The following is a 14,566-nucleotide window of genomic DNA, read 5'->3' as shown; positions in this document are numbered from 1 at the left end:
TCTGGCTGTAATTTCCTGGTTGCTAAAATTCTACACTCTTTGCTCAATTTCAGTTTGTGAGAAAACAGGCCATTAATAGTGTAGGGAATCATTACACTACCATCTAAATCACTGTGAAATATATTTTCAATAACAAAAAATATCCTTTTTACAGATGGTGGACCAAAACCGAAAGTAAAAGGCTCAAGTGCGAGTTTCCGCCATGTTAGGGGGACATTGGACGAGGGGGTTGGGGGGAGATTTGTTTTGAATGCAGCCTAGTGCTGTTGCAATTCACCTAGCTTCCACATAGGGGAGAAACTCAGAGAGATTGTAGGTAGGTGTAGCACCTTTAACCAAGCCCTACTTTGATTTTTGTCACTGACTACTACCAATGTGCTGTCGTGAGAATGATTTATTGAGAGATCTACACTTAATAACTAAATAGATTCACTGTTGCAATCAAACTCATTCCAAGGGGTAGGTTTAACAGAGCAAATTGAATGTAACAATATTTTAAGTCATATCATGAATGATACATTTAGGCCTATATAGCATTTGCCAAGTCATCAACAGCTATTGTTTCAATTCAACCCAGAGTTCAAATAAAAATCAACAATATATATAGGCCTAGGGTTTCAAGATTTGGTTGATTTCAAATTGAATCTACAAATTAATAATTAATATGCAGGATTCACATCTCAGCCAAATATCTAAGTTAAATAATAGGACTAAATCAAACTTTATTTAAAGAGTATTTAAAGTTTGATTTGATGTAGTCCTATTCTTGAACTTTTATAACTTTGAATCCAACATATTATTAATTTGTGTAACAAACTGGATATTGAATTGGGTTTGGTTGTTAACACAACCAAATATCAACATTTGAAGGAGATAGTTCCATCTGTGCCACTGGCTATGACTCCAGTTTGTGTTCAGGAAGCATGCAAAGGTCGCAGGTCTGTGGAGATCTTCACAGTTGCTTTAATAATCTTCGCAGAATCTCGAACAGCATTGATTACTTGGACCATGTAGGGTATTTTAATCTTGACTGCACACCAGTTAATTTGGTTGTGCTATTAAATAAAGCACAGTAATAATTAAGTTGTTGTATTTATTTAACCTTTATTTAACTAGGCAAGTCAGTTAAGAACAAATTCTTATTTTCAATGACAGCCTACCTGGGAACAGTGGGTTAACTGCCTTGTTCAGGGGCAGAACAACAGATTTTTACCTTGTCAGCTCAGGGATTCAATCTTGCAACCTTTTGGTTACTGGTCCAACGCTCTAACCACTAGGCTACCTGCCACCCTAGCAGGTAGCCTTGTGGTTTTGCATAAGTACAAAATATCTGATATTGTATTCTCATTTGAACTTTGTTGTGCTTTTACATTTGAAAGCACAGTGATAACACATTTAGATGACAACTAAACCAAAAATCTGACATCATTTTTTTCATTGGAATTTGGTTGTGATTTTAGATGGTTGAAAGACAAGACACAATGAGAATTCAACACATTTCTGGCTGTTTCTTTGAGTGGGTGAATAAAGGTTGAAATCTCAATGATCAACGTCTCAACAATCAACATCTCAACCAAATATTACCCACATTTCCACGTTGAAATGATGTAATGTGCCTAGTGGGATGCTCCTAGTTGCCAAACTGAACCAATTAGTGATTAACGGATTAGTGAACTACATCAAATGAATCTCTCTGATTTTCTCTATTCGTTAAAAACCAGCCGAGTGAAACGTATTGCCGTTTATCTTGGACATTTACAGCACGAATCGTACAATTTGGTAAAAAAATTACAGTAATATATAAACTGCATTACAGTAATACAAAAGTAATCTACCAACAAGTATTTGTGTTAATGAGAAGCTGAAGATGGACTCACCACCAAGAAAGCTATCAGAAGCCAGTAGGAGCTTTTTAACCCCATACTGTCTGGTCCCAGTCAAGTCTGTGGAGACAGAGAAGAGAACATACTGTAGTTTCAAATTATGTCAACTCAAAATGCGTTTTTCTAGCAGAAAATTGGGTAAACATACAAACAGAACCGGGTTGTTGTTTTGAAATACGATAAGGCAGCCTTGAGTTTGGACTGCAGCACAACATTCATTATGCCTGAATGCAAATATACTGCAAAAGTGGTTCCCATAAGTTTTGCAGTGTGCATTCATGGGGAGGGAGAGAGAGAATCATTATACTGTCAACAGCATACTGCAGAGGTGCTTCTTTCTCAAGTTGAGTGGCTGGACTGTCATGCCTGGGAGTAATATTGATTCTATTTTATTTTTTTACCTTTATTTAACTTGGCAAGTCAGTTAAGAGCACATTCTTATTTACAATGACAGCCTACCCCAGGCTAAACCAGGACAACTGTGCACCACCCTATGAGACTCCCAATCACAGTCAGATGTGTTGCAGCTTGGATTTGAACCAGGGACCACAGTGACACCTCTTGCACTGATATGCAGTGCCTTAGACCGCTGCGCCACTGCGCTAATCTAGCCCATGAAAGCTAGATTAGAATTCCCCTCAGGTCTCTACTTTGGACCTTCAGATCCCCATTGTAAGCCCATTAGCTGCTGTGTTACGTCAATCAGTGTGTAGCTGTTCGATTTTCACACCTCACTGGGGCTCCACAGCAGCTTCCATACTCAGCTGACAGACATGCATCAGTGAGCATGTCATTGTGACTGACTTTGGAGGTTGGACTGGGGCTGGGGGAGTGTGAGTTCAGTCTAGGTAGGATAACGGTCTAGAGAGGTATAATGTTTCTTTGATTAAGCACTTAATCATTTTAATGTGTTACTTGAAAAACGATAAACCCTTTATGAACATTATTGATGTGCCATCATAAGCAGTGGCGCTGGTGCTCTGGTGCCTAAGGAGCAGTGTAGGAAAGGGAAGTATATCCATTCAAGCACATTCTGTACTGTACAGCCTGACAACATCCACAGAACAGGCTTATAGTAAAACTTATAGTAAAACAAAGACAAGGGAGACAACTGTCATGGTCATCTGAACAACTTTCGGTAGATCTAGGATCAGCATAACCTCCCCGAATCCTAACCTTAACCAGTAGGATGGGAAACAGTAAAAATGACCACAGATCAGTGTCTAGGTGGAACTTCATTGAACTCCAGCCGAGCACAGCCAGTTGAACCCCCTGTTCATTTATGCATGCCAGCTCCAGCTCCTAACCCTTCCAGATGGCTGAGGGCTATGCCACACAGAGAACAAGACTCTTACCCATTGCTGGCATGGCTTACCCACCCGCCTGTGAAATGGTGCTCAGAGAGAAATGGGGAATGTGGGATATTGTAGAAAAATACCAATGTGTATTTGTGTGGTACCCAGCCATGGGAAGGAAAGAAGGAGAGAAGGCTGAGGATTGGAGATTGTAATGTAAGTGCCAGTTTTATCTTTTTACCTTGATCCAGTCTTACTACTGTGAGGCAGTGTCCCTCAGGCTATCATGTCGGGTCTTTGTTCCAAAAACACAGTGTTAAGGACATACTGTTATGAGTTATAAATACAATACAAGAACACCTCTGATGCTGCTTATAAGCCTTACAGTTATAATCAAAGTCAAAACACCAATAGTGGGAACAGAGTGATACTCGTGAGGTACACTACATGACCAAAAGTATGTGGACACCTGCTCGTCGAACATCTCATTCCAAATTCATGGGCATTAATATGAAGTTGGTCCCCCCTTTGCTGCTATACCAGATTCCACTCTTCTAGGAAGGCATTCCACTAGATGTTGGAATATTGCTACGAGGACTTGCTTCCATTCAGCCAGCAGACAATTAGTGAGGTCTGGCACTGATGTTGGACGATTAGGCCTGGCTTCCAAACCGATCTCGACAAACAATTTCTGTATGGACTTCGCTTTGTGCACAGGGGCATTTTCATGCTGAAACAGGTAAGGGCCTTCCCCAAACTGCTGCCACAAAGTTGGAAGCACAGAATCGTCTAGAATGTCATTGTATGATATAGCGTTAAGATTTTCCTTCACTGGAACTAAGGGGCCTAGCCCGAACCATGAAAAACAGGTCCAGACCATTATTCCTCCTCCACCAAACTTTACAGTTGGCACTATGCATTCGGGCAGGTAGCGTTCTCCTGGCACCCACCAAACCCAGTTTCGTCTGTCGGACTGTCAGATGGTGAAGTGTGATTCATCATTCCAGAGAACACGTTTCCATTGCTCCAGAGTCCAATGGCAGCCCTAACAACCCAAAGCACACAACCAAGACAACGCAAGAGTGGCTTTGGAACAAGTCTCTGAATGTCCTTGAGTGGCCCAGCCGGAGCCCGGACTTGAACCCGGTCAAACATCTCTGGAGAGACCTGAAAATAGCTGTGCAGCAACACTCCCCATCCAACCTGACAGAGCTTGACAGGATCTACATAGAAGAATAGAAGAAACTCGCCAAATGCAGGTGTGCCAAGCTTGTAGTGTCATACCCAAGAAGACTCAAGGCTGTAATCGCTTCCAACGGTGCTTCAACAAAGTACTGAGTAAAGGCTCTGAATACTTATGTAAATGTGATATTCCAGTTTTTTATTTTGTATACATTTGCAAAAATTTTGGAACCTGTTTTTGCTTTGTCATTATGCGGTATTGTGTGTAGATTGATGAGGGGGAAAAATAACAATTTAATCAATTTTAGAATAAGGCTGTAACATTACAAAAGGTGGAAAAAGTCAAGAGGTCTGAAAACGTTCCGAAGGCACTGTATATAGGGAATAGGGTGCCATTTGGGTTGCATCCTCTGTCTCCCTCCCTGCCTCAGACGCCCCTCTAAGACAGAGATGGGCAACTGGCGGCCCCCCTTTTGAAGGCCCTCGGATCATTCCCCCTCCTCAAAAAAAAAAAGCTGTTGCAAATTTAAATAGTAGAATACACAATGTGCAATTGTTTTATTTGGCTGTGCATCAGCAGTTTTTCTCTTGTTATGTCAGTCACTGATAGTCACTCAATTAGCCCATGTCAGCTGACATGTTTTACTCTAGAAGCCAGCTATCTAAACCTATAGTAATGAAGGTGGAATTAGAGCCCGGTGGGCCCCTCTTGGATTTGTTAGTCAATCTCACTCAGATATCATATTAAATACTGTAAGAGTTGCCCATCCCTGCTCTAAGACGTGTGACACAATAGGGAGAGAACGCCTCTCTATCACAGAAGTTGAGATTCAACAAGATGAATGACAGCCCAGTCAACATCAAAACTGATGGCTGTTTACTAAAATGCGACATAAGTGTATTGCAAGCTATTATTTTCAACAGTGAGGGAGTGTTTTAGCTGCGTCAAAAGGAGAAACAATATAGGCTTTATGGATATCTGTGTTTGACTTGAGACACTTTTCTGTCTCTCTCTCTTTCTCACTCTCTTTTGCTTTCTCTCTCTCATCAGAATAGTTTTTTCCCAAGCCGAGTTTATACAGTACTATCCACTCTGTCTTAATAAAAAAAAAGAATGTGCTTTCCGTTCTGCATGAGCCATAACATCTTAGCAACACATTAGCTAGTTAACCCCAGCCTTGTAGGCTAAACCCCAGCCTATAATTGACGCCCTAGGCATGTTTCTCTTCCAACTGGGGAGTCGCAGCGCTACAGTATCTCTGCTTAACCCATTAGCTCAGTAGCTCAACAACTTCTACACAGAGACGTATGGAGACCTTAACATCAACGGGCCATTATCTGAACCTATGACGTGTGGTATGTGGAGTTACAGTACTCTATATGGACCCACTACGGAGACAGGGCTCTGTGTGTGTAATTCTCATGCAGCGGACAGAGAAAGGCACTCACTAGCTGGAGAGTGCATCTATAATGAGGTGGCACTTTAGAGCAGTAGCAGTAGCAGTGCTTTCCATCGCTAAGGACAGGATGGTGATGTGGATCAAGTGGGGCTACAAGGGTTATATGTAGAGGGTAGGGACCTCTCCAATATAACTTTACACAGATTAGCAGAGCCACTTAGGCTAGTGGTTGCAGAAAGGTGAGGACTAGATGAGGAGAGAAGAACACGGCAGTGTAAGAGACCAATAGGAAAGAGAATAAGTTGCCGAAGTTTGATACATCATGAAGAAATGTCAATACATTTATTTGGTTTGGGAAAAATGAGGCCACGATCCAGAGCAAAGTTGTTTTTAACTTATATTGCAAATCAATTTATTGTATTTTAAGTGGTTCATAGCTCTTTGCTCTTTTGTCCTACCTAGAAAAATCGTTTTAGAATTCAAAGCAGACCCAACATTAATTCCTACCGAAGGTCAATCCGCGAACTCAATGAAAGAATAATAACTCCAGCCCTAAAAGGGCTTTCATTATGGAAGTGAAAAGAGATATCTCATTGTGACGGAGTGCTTGGACACCATGGCCTTTCCATGCTGGGTCTCTCTCTCCTGGCCTCCTGCTCTATCCCTCCCTCCCCCCTCTCTGTTCCGTTATCAGTCTGTCTGTCACCTCTCAGAGCAGGGTGATGATGTCACCTCTCCGAGTCTGGATGGTTCCAGGATGATTATTCCCAGCCTGTATGATCTAGTGACAGATCCATGGTAACACATATGTGGCCTGGAAGCCCGGGTGATGGAGGTCCACTTTGGCCCTGACATGTCATTGTATCAGACATCATTATTCAGTCTGGTTTGGCCACACGATCCACCGGAATGTTCTGGAGTTCAATCTCGAGCCAGACGTGACTGTATGGAAGTATGCAGAGCCATATATTTAAAATATTATTCAAATGCTATTATAGTTATTTATTATATTGATCTTAAATATATGGCTCTGGAAGTGTGTACGCAGCAGTACTCATAGGGAGGCTTGTATGGGGCAGATAAAAACAAGTGTTCTGCATGAGTAATGTGTATGTTTACATAGAACGTGGTTGACATTGGAGTGTATAAATGATGTTTGGTGACAGCGATGTCATGTTCATTCATGGGAGAGAGTATAGGAGTGTTGCATATGTATTGCGGGTTACATGTTTATTGTGTGTAAATAAGACGTCTTGAATGGCGGAGGTTACACATTCTCTATAATCCACACAGTACCTGAGAGACCCGTTCATTCCCCACTAAGCTCAGCTCACATGTGCTAGTTGTTTAGGTCAAGTCAGGGGTAATACACCCTTAGCGGAGTTGCCAACAACGGATGTTTCCAGTTTTCAGGGATACAGCTAATTCAACGTAGTAATTCAACGTAGCTTCCTTTTCCGCTGAAAACTGGATGTGGGAACTCCACTCAGGCGATTTCTTTTATGCCTGCTACGTTAGGTTGGGGGTAGTCTGGCACAGGAGGAAGGATAAAGAGGTTAATTACCTCAGTGAAACCTTTATCACTATCTGGATGACAGTCACTCTCACTCACTGCTCCCATCGACCTTTGGCCTTATTATTCCCAGGTGTGGGATCCCACTGAAGGTAAGGGAATCTCTTGTCTCCTCCCTTCCACTCCCATCCTGTCCCCAATCACTGAGTGACTCCTCCTCCGATCCCCTGAATCATTATATCCTCTATTCTCCCCCTCTCCTCTCCTCTTCTCCTCCTCACTTCTCCCCCTCTCCTCTCCTCCTCACTTTCCCCCTCTCCTCCTCACTTCTCCCCCTATCTTCTCCTCCTCTCCTCCTCACTTCTCCCCCTCTCCTCTCCTCCTCACTTTTCCCCCTCTCCTCCTCACTTCTCCCCCTCTCCTCCTCACTTCTCCCCCTATCTTCTCCTCCTCTCCTCCTCACTTCTCCCCTATCCTCTCCTCCTCACTTCTCCCCCTATCCTCTCCTCATCCCTTCTCCCCCTCCTCTCCTCCTCACTTCTCCCCCTCCTCTCCTCCTCACTTCTCCCCCTATCCTCTCTTCCTCTCCTCCTCACTTCTCCCCCTCTCCTCTCCTCCTCACTTTTCCCCCTCTCCTCCTCACTTCTCCCCCTATCTTCTCCTCCTCTCATCCTCACTTCTCTCCCTCTCCTCTCCTCCTCTCCTCCTCACTTCTCCCCTATCCTCTCCTCCTCACTTCTCACCCTCTCCTCTCTTTCTCTCCTCCTGATCCCCTAATTTATGGACCTCTACAGTAACCTTTCCTCTCCTACGCATACCCTCTTCTCTCCTCTTCTCTTTCCTCTCCTCTTTCTTCTCCTCTTCTATCCTCTCTTCCTCTCCTCCTCTCTCTCCTCCTCTCCTTCTCTCCACCTGATCTCCTGATTCATGAACCTCTATATCCAGTCCTCCTCCAAACAGAGTTCCTCTATTGTGACACATCCCATTTCAAGTTTCTCCGTCTCATTTCCGCATGTGATTCAGCTGGTGCTATTCCCCCAGAAACAGACAAGATATCTATTTAATGACACAGCCCCCAGAGACTGACCTGATAGTATACAAAAAGATGGAATAATAGCAAAATTAATCGAAGGAAAACAGCAACTGTCAGCAATTAACCCCAGAATGGCTTCTTTTTTATATACACTACCGTTCAGAAGTTTGGGGTCACTTAGAAATGTCCTTGTTCTTGAAAGAAAAGCACATATTAGTTGAGTATCTGGAGCATCAGCATTTGTAGGTTCGATTACAAGCTCAAAATGGCCAGAAACAAAGAACTTTCTTCTGAAACTCGTCAGTCTATTCTTGTTCTGAGGAATGAAGGCTATTCCATGTGAGAAATTGCCAAGAAACTGAAGATCTCGTACAACGCTGTGTACTACTCCCTTCACAGAAGAGCGCAAACTGGCTCTAACCAGAATAAAAAGAGGAGTGGGAGGCCCCGGTGCACAACTGAGCATGAGAACAAGTACATCCGGACTGCATGCCGTTTCAGGAGGTTAATAGCTAATACACAGCCATAATCTCCTACCTGTGTCGGATGTAAAGATTTTTATTGTTTAACTGTTTAACTTTTGAGCTGCGGGCTTACACCTGAGTAGATAAATAAAAAAAGTTATTTCACCAATGTTGTTATTGTGAAGACCAGCTTGGATAAATGAGCTCAGTAACACCTTATCCTATCAGTAATGGATAAACACATGTATCCAAGCATCCAAAGAGACAGACAGCGTTTTTCATCCTAATGGTCAAACCTTGACTTAATACTTATCTTGTCCAAGAACATTTTTAAGCCCATTTTCTTCAATGAAAAATACAAATTCCATATAAAATTCAATATGAGATCAGTCATAAGAGCAAAAGCTGTTGAGCTGTAACCCAATGTATTTACCTGTTCCTTCTCCTATAGTTATTCTAACAGAGCACAGGAGGTTAATCCCTGCATGAGCAGATCAGAGCTGTGTACCAAATGGCACCCTATTCCCTTTATAGTGCCCTACTTTTATAGTGCCCAACTTCCTCAACTGGTGGCCCACCAGTAAACTGTAAAAACACAGGGAAATCAGCGATTGTGATTTTAATTTAAGAAATCTGTTCCCCCCTAGTATTCCCACGCATAATAGAGAGACGCGATCGTATACAAATGTAAGCACGGTTTGAAATAATTGTTTTATTCAAATATCATATCTGTTTGGGGTTCTTGCGGTCAATTTGCTGTTTACAAATGATATGTAATTATGTTCTGGCCCACCGACCATCCACTCAGCCTGCAGATAAATCTAGTTGATCACTTACATATGGGCACCCATTTAGCAGACACTCTTATCCAGCACAATTAGGGTTAAGTGCCTTGCTCAAGGGCACATTGGCAGATTTTGTACCTGGTCAGTACAGGGATTCACACCCGCGACCTTTCGGTTACTGACCCAACACTCTTAACCACTAGGCTACCTACCACCTAGTGATCCCTGAAATAGGGAATAGGGTGCCATTTCAGATGCATGCCAGCTCTATCCTCTCCTCTTCTGCCCTTGAGAAGGAGCACCCTTCACTGTGAGAGCAGCTTTTATTCTCTACACAATGGAATGGAATACAGGGAGGAAGAGGCAGGCAACGTCAAGTGCTCTGGTGGTGAGCCTCTACAATACAAGCCTTTACTATCTGGTGAGCCTCTTCAAAACAAGCATTCACTATCTGGTGAGCCTCTTCAAAACAAGACTTTACTATCTGGTGAGCCTCTTCAATACAAGCCTTCACTATCTGGTGAGCCTCTTCAATACAAGTCTTCACTATCTGGTGAGCCTCTTCAATACAAGCCTTCACTATCTGGTGAGCCTCTTCAATACAAGCCTTCACTATCTGGTGAGCCTCTTCAATACAAGCCTTCACTATCTGGTAAGCCTCTTCAATACAAGCCTTCACTATCTGGTGAGCCTCTTCAATACAAGCCTTCACTATCTGGTGAGCCTCTTCAATACAGGACATCAGGGCTAGGGAAGGGGAGTGAACAAGTGAATATGGACACAATACGAAAAAGCATAGAGTTTTGTTTAAACAGGAGAAGGCCATGTTGGACCGTGTTTTGGAACTGAGGCCCTTCTTAGGCAGCATTAGGTGGAACTATTTATAACGGAGGTTTTATGTTTGTGGGGGCGCCTGCTGAGAATCAACCAGTATTTCCTCCCTCAACACTTTGAATGTGACAACATGGAATTCTGTCGGGTGTCGTAAACTCCCAGTCCACCCTGTCATAACTCACACATATAAGCTTCCTTACGCGCCTGTCTGTGTGCTCTGAGGATAGAACCTTTAAGCACTCCGTTTTAGAGTGAGGCAATATCTTAAAATTAGCCAGCTTTTTCCATCTTTTCATCTCCTCTCAAAAAATATTTGGACATTAACAGCTGTCCTGAAATACACTGAGGTTTTTTATTTACAGTATCAGTCAAATGTTTGGACACACCTATTCATTCCAGGGTTTTTCTTTATTTTCCTTATTTTCTACATTATAGAATAATAGTGAAGACTTCAAAACTATGAAATAGCACATATGGAATCATGTAGTAACCAAAAAAGTGTTAAACAAATCAAAATATATTTTATATTTGAGTTTCTTCAAAGTAGCCACCCTTTGCCTTGATGACAGCTTTTCACACACGATTCGATCTGGTGGGACTATCATTTGTTTTTCAACAGGACAATGACCCAACACACCTCCAGGTTGTTTAAGGGCTATTTGACCAAGAAGCAGAGTGATGGAGTGCTGCATCAGATGACCTGGCCTCCACAATCACCCAACCTCAACCCAATTGAGATGGTTTGGGATGAGTTGGCCGCAGAGTGAAGGAAAAGCAGCCAACAAGTGCTCCAGCATATGTGGGAACTCCTTCAAGACTGTTGGGAAAGCAGGTGAAGCTGGTTGAGAGAATGCCAAGTGTGTCCAAAGCTGTCATCAAGGCAAATGGTGGCTACTTTGAAGAATCTAAAATAGATTTTGGTTTGTTTTAACACTTTTTTGGTTACTACATGATTCCATATGTGTTATTTCAAAGTGTTGATGTCTTCACTATTATTCTACAATGTAGAAAATAGTAAAAATAAAGAAAAATCCTTGAATGAGTTTGTGTGTCGAAAACTTTTGACTGGTACTGTCTGTTAGCCAGTGAACAAAGTCCTATTGTTAGTAACAGTCTGAATATTTTGGGTATGATTCATTAACACACTCACTAACAGGGAAGGATGAAGTAGCAGCATCCACCAGGTTAATGATACATCTGGGATGTATCCCAAATGGCACCCTATTCCCTTTATAGCGCACTGCTTTTGACCAGAGCTAGGAATAGGGAATAGGGTGCCATTTGGGATACAGCACTGGTTGATTGCGGCTCTAACATCTCTGTAGACTGATTTACATGTGTGGCATTGTATCCTATGCTAATGTCATTGGGACCCCTGGGACGCGGAGGGAATGTTCGAATAAAGAGGAAGATTGACAGTTATTTGGGGATGTTTTCCTCACTATCTATCTATGTACTGGAACTAGGTCATATGACATACTGGGAATTCATTAGACAGTGGTGCTGCTACACAGAGATTCAAACCATTCTATTGTTTAACTGTATATAGAATATCATAACACCAGTATAGAGAGGAAAGGCATTATAACAAAGAACTGGAACCAACCTGCTAGTTTATTCACAGGTCAGACAGAACTACAGTCATATGTTTCTGTCATGTTGAAAACATCGGAAGTACATGGAGAGTTACAATATGGATGAAAACACCATGTGTATCGCAGACCTGGGTTTCAAATGTTTCAACATAATGTATTCAAAAACTTTGAGCGTTTGCTTGAGTCTGCCTGATGTGCCAGATGGGAAGGGTTTGCAGTTTTTGGGACTTTCCTGTTTGTTTATTAAGCCAGGCAAGCTCAAACAGACACAGATAAAGTATTTGAAAGCCAGTTCTGGTGTACAGTATCTCACCAGGATAACAGTCCTCACTCATGAACTCCAACTACCTGCAAGACCAGACTTAAACTATGGTCTCGGACCAATACAAGTTTTTCTATCAGGATTCAATCCAAGAGCTGTTGCAGACAGTCAGCCATCTCTAAATCATACACTCCGCTTCTTCTAAATCCACTCTGCTTCCAGCCCTGTGGGTAGTAATGCTAGCATGATCTGGACATCCTCGGTTTGTTTGCTCTACTGCAAGGCAATGAAGGCATGCAGCTTTGCTGGGGTGGTGATTGCTGTCAAATATCCAATAATTGACTCGCTATTTTCACAGTTGTCTGCTCTTTGATATCAACAAAGGGAAACAAACGGAAAATGTGATTCAATTAAAGGAACAACAGTGCTTTTCTTTCCGATGAGCAGATTCTCTCCTGACAGTTCTGACATTTTGTTTATCCCTGGACTGATGTTGTGTTGTTTAAAGCCCTTGATTTCAGCCCTTCTCTACCATTGCATAATAGGTATTTTGGAGGGACTAAAAAGTCCTTGATTTTCGGTCTATTATGCGGATATCTACATTTGAATGAGGGCTGAGGGCTATTTTAAGGGGGAGAATAACAAGTCCTTTCATCTAGCCAACCTTCGGTCTGTTTATACTGAGTCTGTTGATTTCCTTTGACTTTTTCACCAATGTACATCTCATCTGTCAGCGAGTGACATTTGTTCCTCTATTCTCCAAAAGCAGACAGTGGAGGACAGATCCAAAGTGACATATTGAATATTGCTGCCAGAGCTTTGGGCTCCCTAGGTAGTGAAGGGGAAAACACAAGCAGAAATAATCCTGATTATTGTCCAGCTCAAAAAAAGATATACAAGTGTACCAATTTTTCATGCCTATATATCACACAATATTGCCATATTTTTTAACTTAGAACTGAATTATAAGGTGCATCAAGATAAACCCTCAGGGTCAAAAGCTGAGGATCTAGGAGAGATAATAGATCTGTAGACTAGATAGAAGGCCAAAAAGTTCAAATATCCAAATCCTAAAACTCAATCTAGGGAGGTTCTTTGATGCTAGAGGTTCAAAAGATCAAAGAGAATGAGCACAGATATACTCTAGAAGAATTATAGGTGCACAAAGGGAGCTTCTAAGAGCTTTGGGAAGTGCAGCGCTTGGTGAATGGAACCAACATTAGTCCGATAAATCAGAGCTGGTAGGAGGCGATAAACGGCCAGAAATAGCTCTGGCTACGTCCCAAATGGCACCCTATTCCCTTGATAGTGCACTCCTTTTGACCAAATAATGCACTATATAGGAAATAGGGTGCCATTTGGGACACAAGCTCTGTAAGAGCAGAGAAGCAGACACAGGAAAAGCACATCCCAGACACAGAGCCCAGTGAAGTCAATGGGGACTCCAGGGGGATATCAGTCTTCCATGATACAATACAGCCAAAGGGTAAGCTACACACTGACTAACCTTAATTGGGAAGAGGAATACTAATCATTTGTTTTTCTCTCTGAAAACAAGATTAACACCACATAATATTGCTTGTGTACCATAAAAAAACTACAATTGTTCAAGTCTCATACCATGCAAATATATTTAACACATACATTATAAATATCACAAAGAAAAAACAGAAGACATTCAAAAATAATTTATTATGCAAATGAGTGATCGTGCTTCACAAACCCAACAGCCTCAGCAATGTTTATACCTTTATTTAACTAGGCAAGTCAGTTAAGAACAAATTCTTATTTTCAATGACAGCATAGGAACAGTGGGCTAACTGCCTTGTTCAGGGACAGAACGACAGATTTTTACCTTGTCAGCTCGGGGCTTCGATCTTGCAACCAATTCGGTTGCTAGTCCAACGCTCTAACCACTAGGCTACCTGCCGCCCTATGAGAACATGAGAACATTATGACAGTCAGAAATTAGGTATGGGAGAAGAAGAGAAAGGCAGCAGTTGGGTTGCAGGGAATCTAGATGAATGTGTATGTGATCATCTTGTTGTTCTGTTGGTTCCCTGACCATCAGTCAATCAGCACGCTAGCTACCGCCAAACCACAGAATGTATTACCTGCATGGTTGGAAGTTTCTCCTCTTCATGCTCTCTCTTTTTTCTTTCTTTCTTTCTTTCTTTCTTTCTTTCTTTCTCTCACTCTTTCTATAGATGTCTCTCTTTGTCTCTTTCCATTTATTTTTCAACAGTGTTTTTGTACGATTGTTCCAGCTTTGATTATTTTCAGGGACAGCCAGAGAAGGGATCCTTAACTCAGAGTGATA

The 14,566-nt window shown here is 42.1% G+C and overlaps 1 protein-coding gene across 1 annotated transcript in view; it reads right to left on the bottom strand.

Annotated features, from left to right (window-relative positions):
- LOC106588943 (calcitonin gene-related peptide type 1 receptor) overlaps positions 1–14,566 on the bottom strand; it is an 82,201-nt gene that overhangs the window by 52,178 nt on the left and 15,457 nt on the right. Inside the window, exon 2 of the mRNA XM_045709736.1 lies at positions 1,878–1,943. Within this exon, the coding sequence (XP_045565692.1) occupies positions 1,878–1,922 (45 nt within the window). The 5' untranslated portion in view covers positions 1,923–1,943. The remainder of the gene's footprint in view (positions 1–1,877; positions 1,944–14,566) is intronic.

The sequence above is a fragment of the Salmo salar genome, chromosome ssa27 (genome assembly GCF_905237065.1).
Source record: "Salmo salar chromosome ssa27, Ssal_v3.1, whole genome shotgun sequence".
Lineage (NCBI taxonomy): Eukaryota > Metazoa > Chordata > Actinopteri > Salmoniformes > Salmonidae > Salmo > Salmo salar.
This window is presented reverse-complemented; position numbering and strand designations above follow the sequence as displayed.